At 50.7% G+C, this 16,655-nt stretch overlaps 1 protein-coding gene across 1 annotated transcript in view; it reads right to left on the bottom strand.

The window, feature by feature from the left end:
* Positions 1-297: 297 nt before the first annotated feature.
* Positions 298-16,655, bottom strand: part of SRRM4 (serine/arginine repetitive matrix 4) — a 171,829-nt gene continuing 155,471 nt past the window's right edge. Inside the window, exons 10-13 of the mRNA XM_067014659.1 lie at positions 15,209-15,412; positions 9,177-9,287; positions 8,375-8,512; positions 298-6,621 (exon numbers count right to left, since the gene is read on the bottom strand). Of these exons, the coding sequence (XP_066870760.1) occupies positions 6,321-6,621; positions 8,375-8,512; positions 9,177-9,287; positions 15,209-15,412 (754 nt within the window). The 3' untranslated portion in view covers positions 298-6,320. The remainder of the gene's footprint in view (positions 6,622-8,374; positions 8,513-9,176; positions 9,288-15,208; positions 15,413-16,655) is intronic.

Raw genomic sequence — 16,655 nt, 5'->3', positions numbered from 1 at the left:
TTCTGGGCCTCTGTTTCCTTCTTGGTAGAAAAGAGACCTTAATACCTAGCCCTAATAGAGGCTGTGCCGAAGACTGAGATAAAAAGGCTTAGGGAAAGGTGGCTGCTCTGAAGGTATATATGAACCCCCAATACTTACAGGCTTGTTGTGAGGAAAGGGGCGAGGTGAGCGCTGGGATGATGTGAGGCGCAAGAGCAGGTGCCGCTCGGCTGTTCTCTGCCCCCGTCTCCCAGCCGCCCAGCCACCCTCCCTCTGCTTCTGGGCACCCTATGCGGACAGAGGACGCCGGGCCACGGATGAGAACACCATACCATGGAACCTTTTATTAGAACAGAGACACGTTTCGTACAGGCTGAAAAAAATCGGAAACCTCGGGTAGGTTATGCTTAGCTGTGGACACCAGATATCAAACAAGCCATGGCCACTGTATCACTGGGCAGAGGACAGGGTCCCGGGGTGCTGGAGAACACAGGAGCTTCTCCCCCGCTGATGTGGGCACGTGGGCAGAGGCTGGCTGCTCAGGCCGAGCTGGGCTGGTGGTGGGTCCCCCCGGGTTGGGGTTTTCCAGGTGGGAGTTCCAGCCCCCGACGTGCATCAAGCCCCCAGGGCTGATGTGGTAGATTTTACTAGGTCCTTGGCCAATGGCTGCTGGAGGAAACAGCTGGGTATTGGGAGAGGAAAGATACAGCACACAGAGAAGCCCTCACAGCCTAGGCCTGGCAAGAAAGAGCTACCGAGAAGAGCGTGGGTGGGGCGTGGAGTCAGGCAGATCGGACGGAGCTCAAGGGAGCCTGGGCACGTCAGTTCCCCCTTCCCGGGCCTCAGTTTTCTCATCTGAAAAGTGGAAATATGACCTGTGTCACTGGCTCGTTTGAACAATTGTACAAAACATGGCCTGACACGATACACGGTGGTGAAATCCAGAGCATGGGCAAAGCCATCCTGGTCTCACCTTTGAATATACTGGATGGCTGGGCTTGGAGAGAAGTTCAAGCTCATACAGAGGGCTTTAACCCAGGCCACAAGAGTTCCCAGGGGGCAGCACCTGGAGGTCTCCCATGTCTGACTGCAGGATTCAGCTGCTCCCACCCACCCTGCAAATGAAGTCCATGCCCTGCTTCTTTGTTTTCTTCCGGCCCTTCAACCTACAGAAGACACGAGGGACCCTGTATCTGACAGTTTGGAACTCACAGCATCAGAGTTGGAATCCCCTCCCCTCCACCCTGCCAAGAACACTTAGGCCAAGCCCCATTTTACAGATGCTAAGACTGAGGCCTGAGAACCACTCCATTTCACCCAGACAGACACACACAGGCAAGAGAACCTCAAAAGGATGCTGTTCCCATTTCTTTGGCTCAGCTCGTTAGAAGATGAGGCATAGCTTTTCTTGGCCACAGAAAAGGAATTACAATTTTTTTGTTCTCTCTCTCTTTTTCAAGGAGTTGTGACTTTTTACTAGAAGTTAAGTCTGTGTGCAAGCGTTTCATTCCTCAATTAATTTCCATCTAAATGAGGATTTCCCGGAGATAACCAGTGTTTCAGTTCCGTTTGAGCTTAATTTGTATGACTGAAGCCTCCATTTCCGCCAATTCCAATTTGCTGGGTGATTCTAGCACTCATTACCTGGGCGATAATGTCCCCACTGCAGACAGCCGCACCCAGAGCTGAGAGACGGACCGATTTCCAATAGCAATTAGGGAGAAGAGGTGGTCCTTCACCTCTCCTAACACCACTCAATAAATAGGAAATAAATTATTAAATAAGCCACGTTCTGATGAGGGATCCCCATCATGGTATTTACAATGCAAAACAACTACCACCAACAAACCAAACAAAAAAACCCTCAAAAAACCAAAAATAACCCCAAACAGCAGCCACAGACAGAGGGGAGACAACAACTCCATCAGTACCGCTGGCTCATGGGTGTGGAAGTGAGAAGGAAGAGTTCGCAACAAAGCATCGCTGATGACACTGCATCTACCCTAAGTTCCTCAGCTGGACACTGCTGGCCAGTGGAGGAGGAGGTGTGGTTTGAGGAGCCTTTTTTTTTTTTTTCTTTCTGTCTTTTTAATCAGACAAAATTTTCTATTCAGCTGGAGGAGAAAACAAAGCAAGACACATGCACCTGAGACTATTTTGAATATCTGTGGAAAGGAATACAGCAGAAGAAAAGATGGAAGTGGGACTCGAGAAGAAAAAAATGTGCTTTCAAACCTTTGCGAGCACCCCAAATGTTGGCCTCTTCAAGCAAAGCCTTTTGGAAAGGAAGATGGGTCTAAGTAAATGAAGAGATGGGGGCTCTCTGAGACTGAGACCCTGGTGTCTTTCAAACATCATAATTTGTGTTTTATTTTTTATCTTTTGCTTCTCAAAGATTGACTTTCCATCAAAGACGGGAAGACGTGGAGGTAGGAATGCAGTGCAACCTGGATGAACGAGAATGTCCCTGGGTGGGGGATTTGAATTAGCTTTTCGGAATCAACTGAAGGGAGCTCACATATTGCTTTTAAGTTTTATTCTCATGATTGAGAACCTCCTAAAAATGTTTGAGGATGTTTTCATTTTTTCTCTAAGTCTCAGTGAACTCACGCTGTCTTTGAAGAATTGCCCAGGCCTCAGGTCAACGTTTAGGGTTGTATCTCAAAAACTCCTCCAATACTCAAAGGTGGAAACTTTGGCCCAGAGAAAGGAAGCAATTTGCCTAGCTCCACTCATCCAGGGACTATCCATAGCAGGAAGGTCGAAGGGCTGAATGTTGCTTGACCTCAAACCACATCTCCCTCCCTTTTTCCACACTGCTTTTAAAAACAGGTCCTCACCACGAGCAGGTTTCAGGCAATCTGTCTTATTCCCCGGAAGCAGAAGTGTAACGAAGGTGAATTAGGCAGAGGAACAGCAGTGCCAGGGATTGGGGGTTCTGGTTAAACAGGGTTTACCAGTGCCCCCAAACAGTTTTATTTTTGGATGTAAAAAAAGGAAATGTAAAGGAAATTCGAGAAACACGCCAAGTGACAGGGAGGGGACAGATTTTTCTGCCAGGAGGCATTTAAGCTCTTGCAACCTTTCCCAGGCTAGGGGTACTCCCTTGCTTGGGTTAGGGCAGAGTAAAGTCACATTGCCAGGGAAACAATCAGGGATGTTGCAAAAGTCTCACCAAACCCAAAGCTGGACCAGGCAAGCTGGCCATGTCAAGGCAGTGAAGAGCGACTTTGGAAAGGGCAGGAGCCCTCTCCAGCCAGCAGCCAGAAGACACTGCTAGCTGGTCAGAGAGGCAGGGCTGGTCAAGACCTCTGGATCCTGGTTCCCAGGACAGGTTCCAAAATGACCTTCTTGGTGGGAACCTCCGGCTGCTCCTTTCATCTTGTTTGTTTTGTTTTCTAATTTCAGAAATAGTTGTGTGCTCTCTTCTGAGATCACAGAAAAAGGCTTTTGCTTTGGGTTTGTGTGTCTCTCCCAGGATGGCTGGTAACCTCCTCACAAGGCAGGCCTGTCCACAGAGTAACCTTGAGATCTCAGGGGATGGGGAGAAATTAGCTAAGGGGGAGTCAGAAGCATGTGTAACTTACATGAAACCAACTAGGGAGGCTCAGAAGAGCAAATGATCTCACCCACTAACTGTGTGCCCTGGAACAAGGGTGAGATTAAGATGTAGCATCTGTCTCACAGTGGGTGCCCCCCTAAAGGACTTTCACAGGTGATTCAGACTGCAGCTTTTGCCTTACATGCTAACTTTAGACTCTCACCACCATGTCAGCTGTGACTCTACCATGTCAGGTCAGCGCCTTAGCTCATAAGCCTCTTGACTGTTTTCATATTTCTGGTACCTCAGTTAGGTAGCTGGGGGGAAGGGGGCTGGAGCGCAGGCCTGAACCTCACCGGATGTGGACTTAGTCATGAACCTTTGGTCTGCAGTGCTTCCGGGCCACCTCCAGGGTGTTCCAAGCTTAGAGCTCTGTGAGCCTCCCCTTTAGGGAAAAGGCCAACATTCCCGTCCACATCCAGCCTCTCAAATCCCATGCGTGGAGACACGAGGGAAAAAAAAGAGAGATGCACAAAAACACTGTAGAAGTTCCCCCTCCTCCCCAAACGCACAGACACACACACACACACCTCTCCATATAAATAAATACTTGAATACTGCTAATGGCAACTGAGAGAGCGAGAATCCCATAAATAAATAAATAAATAAATAACCATAAATAAATAAATAACCATAAATAAATAAATAAGATAAATAAGAGGTTTGCTAGGAGCCCCCGGCAAAATGATCCCCTAGAGTTGCTTGAATAAAGGCAGTCTGGACCAGGGGGCCGGCTCTTGGGTCTCTCACTGCTGTCCTGCTATGGAGGTTCTGTGGCTCCAGAAAGCCTTTGTCTCCATGGAGACTGGAGTCCACTCTGGACTCCTGGGCGGGGAAGAGGGTTATTTACAGTTGCTGTACATGCCCTCCCAGGGCACCTGCCCCTGGCCCAGGCACCTGCCATGGGGCCTTCTGCGGTGATAGCACTGGCATCCATTAGTCTTGGTGGGCGGGGCCCAGGTCTGGGCCAGAGGGCATCGTGGAAAGGCCAGGTCCTCCACTGCTGCCCTGGCGCCTGGCCCCGCTCTCCCAGTGGAGGAAGGATTTTCCGGTTGGCTGCAGGGCAGTTTCTGGACCCACGGGCTGATGTGATGGAAAGACCGGGAGGGAGGATTTCACTGCTTCCAAGAAAAAGGATTTTTTTCCAAATGCTCCCCCACCCCCCACGGCGCCCCTCCCCGGATAAAGAATGTTTGGCTTCTGCTTCCCAAAGCCCCAGCATCCAAAGCTGGGAACTGTTCCTTTCACCCTCTCCCCTCCACGCCCTGTCCTGCTGCTGTGGCCACCACAAACTGGAAACTCACCCGCCAGGCTCCGGAAAGCCAGTCAGCTGGTGAGGGGGATGCCCAGGAGATTATTTTAAGGATCTTCTCCCTCATGCCCCTGTTCTCAGGGCCTTCCACGGATGAAGCAGCTGGTGGCATTTGTGTGTTGGAGATCAACTTACCCTCGCTGCCCAGCCCCGGGCTGGGGAGTGGGGGGGAGCGGGGCGAGGGCAGAAATGAAGGTGGGGCTTTCCCGAGCTGATGAGAAACTCCGGAAACCAGTGGGAGCTGCGGAGCATCCAAGCCCCTTTCCCCCCAGACTCTCTGGATTTGGATCTTTCCCCCCAAACCTGAGCTGCTGTGCCCCATCCTGGCAAAATCCCTGAAAGGCAGAGGAGGTGACTTAGGCTGAGGGTGGGTGCGTGCCGGGCCGCACCGGGGAGGATCCAGGGTGTGGCAGCCTGGGCAGTGAGGAGGGGGCAGGCAGGCGCCAACCGGAGGGTAAGGCCAGACTGGCTGGCGCTGGGGACTGGCCGCTGGCCACGGCACCGGCGAATGTTCCGCAGACGGTCCCGCGGAACTCGGCTGCTGCCAGCGAACAGGCCGGAGGCAAGTTTGGGAAGTGGGGCCGCAGACCAGGCTGTCCTGACTGTCCACCGTGTCCGTTCTCAGAGGTCGCCGGGTCCGTGTGAGCCGCCAAGAGGCATTCTGGGTAAGTGGTGCGGTGGCCTCTCCCTGGCTAGAAACTCCTGGGCCCGTCTTCCTGACCGCGTGGACGTGCTGCAAGCGGCAGACCGACCCCCTCCTTTTTGCTCCCACACTCACGGCCCGCGAGTCCAGCTCCTGTCTCCCGACACCTGCCACCAACTGAAATGTCCGTGTCCCCTACCCACGTGTCTCCCTTTCTAGGACCCAACAGCCTTCTAGCTTTTGCTCTGGCCTAGGTGGGGAGCTGAAAGGCCTGACCCCTCTCCTGGGCCTGAACTGCCCTTGGTCTCTTCGAACATCCACCCCTCACTCCCATCAGGGTCCATACACATGCAGCCATGAGACTGAATGAGAGGAGAACGAGGGCAGGTGTGAGGAAGTACCGCTGGCCTTCGTGTGCCGCCCGCCAGCAGCGGGTAAGCAGAACTCTCTCTGCATTTTCCTGGCCTGACCCAAACTTTTGAGTCACGGACCCGTCACTTCGTAGAAACCTTTGAGATTTCTCTGTGCCAACAGAAGGTGGTTCACTCCGTATACTCAGGCCTGAGTTGAGCCCCAGGGTGGTGTGGTGGGGGCTCCTAGGAGCTCGACATAGAGGCGGAAGCCCCCATACCCCCTTTTCCTCCCACCCCCAGGGGAGCAGGCAGGACAGGGCCCAGGAGCCCTCAATGTCTGTACTAAGGAGAAGGCAGGGTGGGCAGGGAGTGGGGGAGGCTGGCAGAGTGAAAGGGGCACCACAGGCAGCTGGCTCACGGGAGGGCCTTTGCTTAGCGCCTTGTGCTGGAGTAGCTGTCTGCTGAGCTGTAGCTCCGGCTCCGGCTCCGGCTCCGGCTCCGGCTCCGAGAGCCCAGGCTGGGGCTGCGGGAGCTGCAGCTGCTGCTAGTGCGGGTCCGGCTGCGGCTGCGGCTGCGGCTGCGGCTGCGGCTGTGGCTGCGGCTGCTGCGGCTGTGACTCGGGCTCCGGGAAGAGCTTCGGCTGGCTGAGCGGCTGTACCAGGAGGAGGTGCTGCTGAGGCCGCTGGACGAAGAGGGGCTGGGCCGGTAGTAGGGGATGGGGCGTTTCCGGGCGCTGCAGGGACCAGAGGCAGAAGGCATGAGGGCAAGACTCCTCCCAGCCTCGATCCAGGGAGCACAGGCACTGTCCCAAGAGACATTTCCCAGCGCCTCAGGAAAAAAAAAAAAAAAATCCCATACTTTTCCCTTGCAGTCCTGAGAACATCAAGGAGACGCTTTCAGTCTACTCCTGATATGTTTTGGAAAGTCATAATCTCACTTTTTTTTTTTTAAACACAGCAAGGCTGGGCTCAGGGAGAACCTCCAGCTGGCAACGGTTTTGTTTTGCTATTTTTATTTTTACTAGAACCTTCTATTTATGGCAAAAAGAAGAGGCTGATTTTCCACTCACTGTAGTGCATCAAGTTTCTTTTTGAAATAAATGTATGGACCTCTTTAAAAAAGAGCACATCTATTTACAGAAAATTAAGTAAATGGTACACTTAATAATCAGACAAAGCAAAAGTGGGGGATGGAAGTTTCAGAAACACTGAATGGGCTCATCAAGATGGACTATTTGGGGTTGAGTGTGGAAACCAGAGCGTCTTTTGGAAATGCCACTCTCTTCCTCTCAGCCTTCCTCCAAGCCCATTCCAAGGATACCTTCGAAAGTCAAGGCAGTGGGTGCAGGACTCCCTTCCTGCGTGCCAGGCCAAGGCAGGGTGTTCTGTGAGACATTTGAGAAGGCAATGCCATTACCCTGCCTTACTATCTGGGGCACAAGTTCTTTTTCCTCCCTTCACGTCATCTCCAGGGAGGAGGCAGGGGAGGCCGGGATCCTTGTGGGTCTCTGGACTGAGTAGCTGACCCTTGGAGGACGAGGAGGAAGACCAACCGATCGTCAAGAGCCATTTTTAGGGCAACATTCAGCCATTCTCTCCATTTCAAGGCATGAGAAATTTGTGTCCATTTAGACCTCAGGCTTCTCTTCTAGGGCCTTTCTCGTCCAAGACTTTATCTGTTACAGGAATCTTTATCCATCTAGTCTGACCATTCAATCCATCACAGTGGGACACAGTGGGTTCTAGTGTTCTGCATATAAGTTCATAAACTGCATTCACATCTCTTTGCCCCTTTTCATTTCATCCTTATGATAGATACTTCTGGGAGTTATTGCCTCCAATAGTTCATGGGTGAGAAAACTTAGATTCTGGGAGATGAAGAGACTTTCCCAGCTCACCTGGAAAGTGGCAGAGCCAAGATTCCTCTCCAAAACAGTGCTCCTCCCCTTACCCACTAGGGCTCCCTCCCAGTCTTTTTGGCACCTAAACATTCCTGTTTGCCCTCCCTACACTTGGTTCAGGGAATAATTATCTATGGGTCTATTCAAGCCTTGCATCCGGGGCGTGTGGGTCTAAGGGCGGAGGTCAGTTGCCACCGCCTGGCTCCGCCCCCACGCAAAGTCCCGGTTCTGTTCCTTGCTTGGGTCCCCATTCCAAGGCCCGACCTCTTTCTATGGCCCAGCCCCGCCTTCCCCGCCCCACCTGCGTGCGCAGATTCAGGCCACACCCGATTCCTCCGGCTGGGCTCAGCCCTTTGCCAGACACTGCATTCTACCCCGCCCCGCCGGCCTAGGCCCCGCCTCCACGGCCCCGCCCCCTCCTTGCAAGCCCGCATGGTGGCTGAGGGGTGGCTGATGGGGGGCAGGGTGTCCCTGAGCTCCCACAATCCTGCAATGCGGCCCCAAGGAGGCCTGGGGAGAGTCTGAGACCCCAGCGGGTAGGAAGGGAGTGGAAGTGCGGGCGGAGGTGGGCGCCTCCTGGCCTCACCTCGTTATCCTCCGCGCCTCCAGGTGGCTCGGGGAGTCTCTCCGGCGCTTCCGCATGGGCGAGTAGGACCGACGTCTCCGCCGCGCTCGCCCGCGCTCCCGCTGCTGCGAGTCCTCGCTGTACTTGGGGTCCCGCTCCCTGCAGGGGTGCGGTGGGGATGTTATTGGGGAGCTGGGGCTGGCCTGGCTTTTCGGTGGGAGGGGGGCACTCACTTCCTCCTTACCTTTGCCCTCCCCCCACTCCGGGGCAGGGATGGGGTCTGCACTGGGCCCCTAGGGAGGTGGGAGGGAAAATGACACGGCTGTGGGGAGAGTCTGCATGGATGGGTGGGTACCCGGCATGGGGGAGGGAGGGCCTCGCGGCTGGGCGTGTGTAGGGGGTGTCTGTCAGCCTTTGAAGGTGGGCATTGCAGGGTGAGGATATGACTGTTAGGTGGGCCCAGGTGTCGAGTAACAATCAGAACTGGGGGGTATGGACATAGGGATGAGGGGTAGTATTAGGTGTGCGAAGAGCCTGAGGGCTGGGGTGTGGCCGTTGGAGTGTCTGGGGTGAGTACATGAGAACGCTGGGATGTACTGGGGGCCTGCCTGCCACTCTAGAGACGGCAGAGGGAACCACTAGGATGCTGAGTCATCTCCTATCCGTAACCCGGCAGGGCTTGACCTGAGAGGAACTCGCGGGGCTTGGGAGACGCTCGTCGGGGAGGCGGCGCCAGACAGGCGGATCCGAGCAAAGGAGTGGGGACTGGGAGGCGGGGCCTAGCCGGACGGGCGGGGTCAGTGCCTGGGGGCGGGGCCGGTACCTGCTGGGACTGTAGCGGGAGTAGCTGGGGCTGCGGCGGGACCTAGAGCTTCTGCTAGGCGGACTCCTCTTGCCAGAGTTGGAGGAATAGCTGGGAGACCGGGAGGAGGACCTGGAAGAGAGGAGACAGCCTCTGAGGGGGCCTGCTGAGCTCTGCCGGGCTTGCCCCGTCTGTCCAGCGTTTTATTCAGCTGGTCTCCAGCCCTTTTTATTTCTGGAGGCCAGGCAAAGGAACCAAGCCCTTACCTGAGGATGAAATCCCCTCCCTTTTGGATGGTTAATAATGATATCAACAACGTCCCCTTATTGAGTTCTTCACTTCTCTGGGCCACTATTTTCTGATCTGTAAAATGGGGGTAACTGTACTTACCCCATAGAATTGTAAATTAAACGTGTAAATTAGGGTAAATTACTTAGCATCCTGGCACATAGTCAGCACACAGGAAATGGTTATTATATGATTATTATATATTATATGTGCCAGATTTTGAACTAATGGTTTTTTAAAATATCTTTATTGGAGTATAATTGCTTTACAATGGTGTGTTAGTTTCTGCTTTACATACATCCCCATATCCCGTCCCTCTTGAGCCTCCCTCCCACCCTCCCTATCCCACCCCTCTAGGTGGTCACAAAGCACTGAGCTGACCTCCCTGTGCTATGCAGCTGCTTCCCACTAGCCATCCACTTTACATTTGGTAGTGTATATATGTCAGTGCTACTGTCTAACTTCGTGCCAGTTTCCCCTCCCCCCACTGTGTACTCAAGTCCGTTCTCGACATCTGCGTCTTTATTCTGGTCCTACCACTAGGTTCATCAGTACCGGTTTTTGCGATTCCATATATGTGCGTTAGCATGCGGTATTTGTTTTTCTCTTTCTGACTTGCTTCACTCTGTATGACAGACTCTAGGTCCATCCACTTCATTACAAATAACTCAATTTCGTTCCTTTTTATGGCTGAGTAAAATTTATGGCTGAGTATATATGTGCCACGTCTTCTTTATCCATTCATCTGCCGATAGACATTTAGGTTGCTTCCATGTCCTGGCTTTTGTAAACAGTGCTGCAATGAACATTTTGGTACATGACTCTTTTTTTTTTTTTTTTGCGGTATGCGGGCCTCTCACTGTTGTGGCCTCTCCCGTTGCGGAGCACAGGCTCCGGACGCACAGGCTCAGCGGCCATGGCTCACGGGCTTAGTTGCTCCGCGGCACGTGGGATCATCCCGGACCAGGGCACGAACCCGTGTCTCCTGCATCGGCAGGCGGATTCTCAACCACTGCGCCACCAGGGAAGCCCCATGACTCTTTTTGAATTATGGTTTTCTCAGGGTATATGCCCAGTAGTGGGATTCTATTTTTATTGAACTAATGTTTTGTGTATATTATCTCATTTAATCCTCAGCACTTCCTAGAGTTAGGTACGATTATCAATCCCATTCTATAGATGAGGACACAGAGGCAGAGAGAGATGATGTATTGGGTTGGCCAAAAATTGCCTTTGCTTTTTAAGTAAAAATAAAAGACACATTTTTCATTTTCACTAGGAACTTTATTGAACAACACATTCACCCTTTTGTTCCACTACCTTCTGCCATTTTTTTTTTTTTTTGTGATATGCAGGCCTCTCACTGTTGTGGCCTCTCCCGTTGCGAAGCACAGGCTCCGGACGCGCAGGCTCAGCGGCCACGGCTCACGGGCCCAGCCGCTCCGCGGCACGTGGGATCCTCCCGGACCGGGGCACGAACCCGCGTTCCCTGCATCGGCAGGCGGGCTCTCAACCACTGCGCCACCAGGGAAGCCCCCTTCTGCCATTTTTCAGGCGACTTCATAATTCCATCTTCCCCAAACTTTTTATCTTTTTGAGCCAAGAACTCTTCCAGATGCCTTTTACAGTCTTCCAGGGAATTGAAATTTTTCCATTAAAAGAATTTTGTAAAGACCTAAATAAATGGAAACCCGAAGGTGCAATGTCTTATTCAAAGGTGGCGGATGAATCAGAGCTTCCCAACCAAGCTGTAACAATTTTTGCCTGGTCATCAAAGAAACATGTGGTCTTGCGGTATCCTGATGGAAGGTTATGCGTTTTCTGTTGACTAATTCTGGATGCTCTCCATTGAGTGCCGCTTTCAGCTGGTCTAATTGGGAGCAGTACTGTTGGAATTAATTGTTTGGTTTTCCAGAAGGAGCTCATATCAGAGGAGACTCTTCCAATCCCACCATATACACAACATCACCTTCTTTGGATGAAGAACAGCCTTTGGTGTGGTTGTTCATTTCGCTTCCCCCACGATCTCTTCCGCTCCAGACAACTGAACAGTATCCACTTTTCATCACCCACCCACAATTTGTTTTAAAAACGGAACGTTTTCATTACATTTAAGTAGAGAATCACATGCGGAAATACGGTCAAGAAGCATTTTTTCGCTTAACTTATATAAGTGGAACCCAAACATCAAAGTGATTCACATAACCAAGCTGGTGCAAATGATTTTCAGCGCTTGATTTGAATATTTTGAGTCTGTCAGCTCTCTCCTGCATGGCATAACGTTGATTGTTCTCAATTAATGTCTCGAGTTGGTCGCTATCAACTTCAACTGGTCTACCCGACCGTGGAGCATCGTCCAGTGAGAAATCTCCAGCACAAAACTTCGCAAACCACTTTTGACACGTTCCGTCGGTCACAGCACCTTCTCCATATACTGCACAAATCTTTTTTTGCATTTTAGTTGCATTTTTACCTTTCTTGAAATAATAAAGAATAATAGTATGCCGAAAATGTTCTTTTTCTTCCATCTCCAATATTAAAATGGCTACACAAAAATTCACCAATTTTGATGTCTTTTTTTTGAAATTTTGAAACTTTATTTTTTAAAAGTTTATTTTATATATTTAATATAATTATATTTAATACTTTTATTAATTTTAATATTGTTTTCTTTGTGTTTTTTTAAAATAACCTTTTTAAAAAATGTAATTCTAAGTACATTTTATTAATTAATTTATTTATTTTTGCTGTGTTGGGTCTTCGTTTCTGTGCGAGGGTTTTCTCTAGTTGTGGCAAGCGGGGGCCACTCTTCATCGCGGTGCGCGGGCCTCTCACTGTCGCGGCCTCTCTTGTTGCGGAGCACAGGCTCCAGACGCGCAGGCTCAGTAGCCGTGGCTCACGGGCCTAGTTGCTCCGCGGCATGTGGGATCCTCCCAGACCAGGGCTCGAACCCGTGTCCCCTGCATTAGCAGGCAGATTCTCAACCACTGTGCCACCAGGGAAGCCCTCTTTGTTTTTTCTTTTAACATCTTTATTGGAGTATAATTGCTTTACAATGGTGTTAGTTTCTGCTTTATAACAAAGTGAATCAGCTATACATATACATATATCCCCAAATATCCTCCCTCATGCACACTGATATGACAGCTGTCACATACACTCTAATAAAATTGTTTTCAATGAAGTTAAAGACAACTAAGTGCTACTAGAGCCATCTTACAGAAAAAAACCAAACAAACCTTTTGGCCAACCCAATAATTTGTTCAAGGTCACTCAGCTGGTAAGGGGTTTGAACGCAGGTCTGTTTGGTTACAAAGTGCTCCTGACTTCTGCTAGACTGTACTGTTGTGCATCCGAATTGCTAACCCCTATGCTATTTCCAGTCTTCTTCCCTCCTGCTAACGCCTCCCACGTTTAGAGAACGACTGCCTTGGTTTCTCCACCACTTTCCTAGGAACATCTACCCTTCTTTCTCAGTCTTTCCAATAATTTTCCTCTCACAATTGCTGATTTGATCTGCTAGTAGCTCCTGCCAGGGTTCAGAGGGATTATGTGGCCATGTCTGTTCAGTGGGAAAGAGGGCTGTGATAGATTAGCAATGTCTGCTACGGGCACAGGAATGAGTAGGGGGGGGACACTCTCTCATGCTCTGTTTCTGCCAGCTTTCCCTCACAGGAATGCTAGCAAAGTTTTGCTATCCTTTTCAGTTTGAAAAGAAGTCTTGCTCTGACCTGCCCTCACCTAGGTGTTCCTTAGCCCCTTCCTACTTTCTTAGGTGATCATAATAATCATAATACCCATCGCCTTGGGACTCTATTCTTACGTGTTGCCCAGCGTGATGGAAGGAGTGTGGACAAGGAATAGCTCCTCCAGTCTTAGTGCCCTGGGACACTAGTGTCCAGCTACGGCCCCTGAAAAATTTGCTTTGCCAACTTGCTCTTTGGCTATATAGTGAGAGACGTTATAAAAAAGAGTTACGATGAAGTAATGCTTTTGGACACTTTGAAAGGACATCAGGCATTGCTATCCACTGTACCACATAGTGTCCCTTTTCTGTGGAGCCATGTGAATCATTTTTCATACTTAAAAATCAGAAATAACTGCTCTTCCAAGCAACTGGTTCAATTTTTATCTTTTTTGTTAATAATGTAAAGGGACAATTTCCCTTTTTGCTTTGTCTGCCAGGGAGCTCAGAGTCTCATTTGCAGCACACCTCCATAGCAAAAACAGTCATCCCTCGGTATCTGTGGGGGATTGATTCCAGGAGTCCCTGCAGATACCAGAACCTGCAGATGCTCAAGCCCCTTATATAAAATGGCATAGTATATTGAATACACTGGCCTTTCATAACCAGGGATGTGAAACCCGCAGATACAGATGGCCAACCATACAGAATGGTAGGACATGCCTTTGGGACTTAACCTTCCTCCTGATTTAATTTTATTTCTCTCAATTTTCCTTTAAGCCTGACTTTGCTCTTCGACTTATGTCACTCTACCCTGTTGAATATTTCTGTTAGCTTCCTTGCCTCCTTATTTTGAATGAACTGGTCTTGAGGTAACCACCTACGTAAGCAACTGTTTTTTGATACGGTTGCAGAAGAGGGATAGTTGGGTTGCCGTTGGAAGTTCTTGTTTGTAGAGGGAAGCTGGACTCCATGAAGCTGTGGGTTGATTAGATTGGATGGAATCTTCCAATTCCTGAGATCGCATGTCTCTGCATTCTGCCATATCATTATTCCACATGAGAAAATCAAACAATAACCAGTGGTTATTAGAATTGAGTGGTAAAGTGAAAAAATGGGCACAGTTCTCCTCCCTGTATCCATGCCCCTTGCAATGTGATGTTGCAGTTCCTCCCACTAAGAGCAGCATCCCTGGCATCTATCTGGATTGGTCCTCTGGCTTGCAGTGGCTAAGAAAACAGCTGAAGAGGTCACGCCTGTTCCAAGCCGAGGCCTTGCACATTACTGCTCTCTCTTGGAACCCTGCCAGCACCATGTGAACAAGCCCAGACAAGCCTGCTGGAAGATGTGAGGCCACACGGAGCAGAGATGAATCAGCTGGGGTCATTCAAACCAGCCAGCCCCCAGACAACCCACCAGCTGATGGAGGACACATGCATGAACCCAAGAGAGAACAGAAGAACCACTCAGCTGAGCCCAGCCCAAACTGCTGATCCACTGAATCAAGAACCAAGGAAAGGGCTTCCCTGGTGGCGCAGTGGTTGAGAATCTGCCTGCGGATGCAGGGGACACGGGTTCGTGCCCTGGTTCGGAAAGCGGCTGGGCCCGTGAGCCATGGCCGCTGAGCCTGTGCGTCCGGAGCCTGTGCTCCGCAACGGGAGAGGCCACAACAGTGAGAGGCCCGCGTACCACGAAAAAAAAAAAAAAGAACCAAGGAAACACTTATTGATAAGGGTGCCGCCCTGGGGGGATCATTTTTACGCAGCAGAAGAAAACTGATACACATGAATGGGTCCTCATGCTGGTAACAACAATCAAAACTGATATTAGATTCCAAATACTGATCTAAGTGTCTTACAGTCCTCAGAACAATCCTTCAGGGTAAGTATTGTTATGGTTTTCGTTTTGCAGGGGAGGAAACTAAGGCTCAGACAGGTGAACTGACAACCAAGGCCACCAGTGAGTAATAGATAGACTGGGCATTCAAACCCAAATCTGTTCCGCTCCTGTCCCCCGGTGGTCAAAGGACATCTCCAGTCACCTTAACTAGCGGCAGAGTCAAGGTCAAAATTGCACTCACCTTTTCCCAGAGGAGGTGGATCGGCTCCTGGTGTACCTGGGGGAGGCCCTGGGGTTTGGGGATCGGGAGGAGTGGCTGGAGGAGTGGGTGCTGGCACAGGAGGAGCTGCGGGAGCACCCTCTCATGGGCGAGCTCCGGGCCGCGGATGGGACCAAACTGGACTTCTTCACCTCGGTGCATTCCAGGCATGGCGACTGGAATTCTCTGCAGAGGGGAGAACGGCTGTTAGCGCCGGCCTGCCCGCTGGTCCAGGGCATCTTGAGCTGATACTCACCTCCTTACTTTGCCTCGGCTGCGGTGTTCTCAGAACCCTGCATCCACCTTTCCCCATCTTACTACCTCTGGAAAGACTTCCCAGACCACGGATGTGAGTGGAGCAGAGATAGAGTAGGACACATGCCACAGGGTGCGTGATGGCTGTGATCAAATCACATGGTGGAAGATTTCGTCCCTTTCCAGTCTTTTTCAGTCCCTCTGATTATATTAATGAGAAAGCCCGGGTTGGGTACTAGTGGGTTCTTACTGTCTCTTTAATGCTTGCAATCTCCCAAAGAGAGAGAGAGAGAGAGAGAGAGAGAGCGCCCGGGCCTGAGACTCGGAACCTCGGGCAGGCAACTGTAATTAACCAGAATTAAATACATTGTTTGAATCACATGTATTTTCACAGGTGCATTCTATTTAGGACAGGTGATACAAATTTTCTATTTAAGATCGTACTACAAGTTTCCTTATATTACAAAGTGAGTTTATTAAAGTAAATAAGAGTAACAGTAGCACCTGGCTAGGGAACCGCTCGGGAAAGTGACATGTAGTTGGTTCAAGTTGGGACACTGGCGTAGCCCATTTTGCAGATGGGGGAATGGAGACCCAAAGGAGGGTGGAGGCTTGTTCAAGTTCACCCGAAGGACGGGGTCCTGTCATATTCTCACCCTGCCTAGAGCCATGCTGGGTTCCTGTCGGTTCTCAGTAAGGACATGTTCATTGGGATTGGGCCAAGGGTCAAGTTCAAATAACATTAATATAATTTCATCGTGACCCAGCCCCTGCTCTTACTCCGGTCTCAGCTCTGGCGCTCTCCTCTCTTGACTCCAGACACAATGGACTACTTGTCCCTCCTGGACGATTCCTATTCCCTTCCTTGTCTGCAGGCTTTAGAACATTCCCACTGCCTGGAATCCTCTTCACTTGACAACTCCTACTCATGGTTCGGGCTTTCGACCCCCTGAAGCCTGGTGGTGTGACCTCCGATGTGTTATCACAGCCCCCAGCCCCAATGCCTCCCCCCACCCCTAGATGGCTCGCTTGGTCTTATAATTGTTCTCTCCCTCCCCCAGACATGGAGCTCCCTGGGGACAGGACTCACGTCTCTCTGGACACTGTTACCCCAGCACCAGGACAGAGCCCGAGACATGTGTCCTAGGTCACTGATAAATAGCTGTGGAGTAAA

Source organism: Kogia breviceps, chromosome 15, assembly GCF_026419965.1.
Source record: "Kogia breviceps isolate mKogBre1 chromosome 15, mKogBre1 haplotype 1, whole genome shotgun sequence".
NCBI classification, from domain to species: domain Eukaryota; kingdom Metazoa; phylum Chordata; class Mammalia; order Artiodactyla; family Physeteridae; genus Kogia; species Kogia breviceps.
Note: the sequence above shows the minus strand (reverse complement) of the source record. Positions and strands in the feature narration are given on the sequence as shown.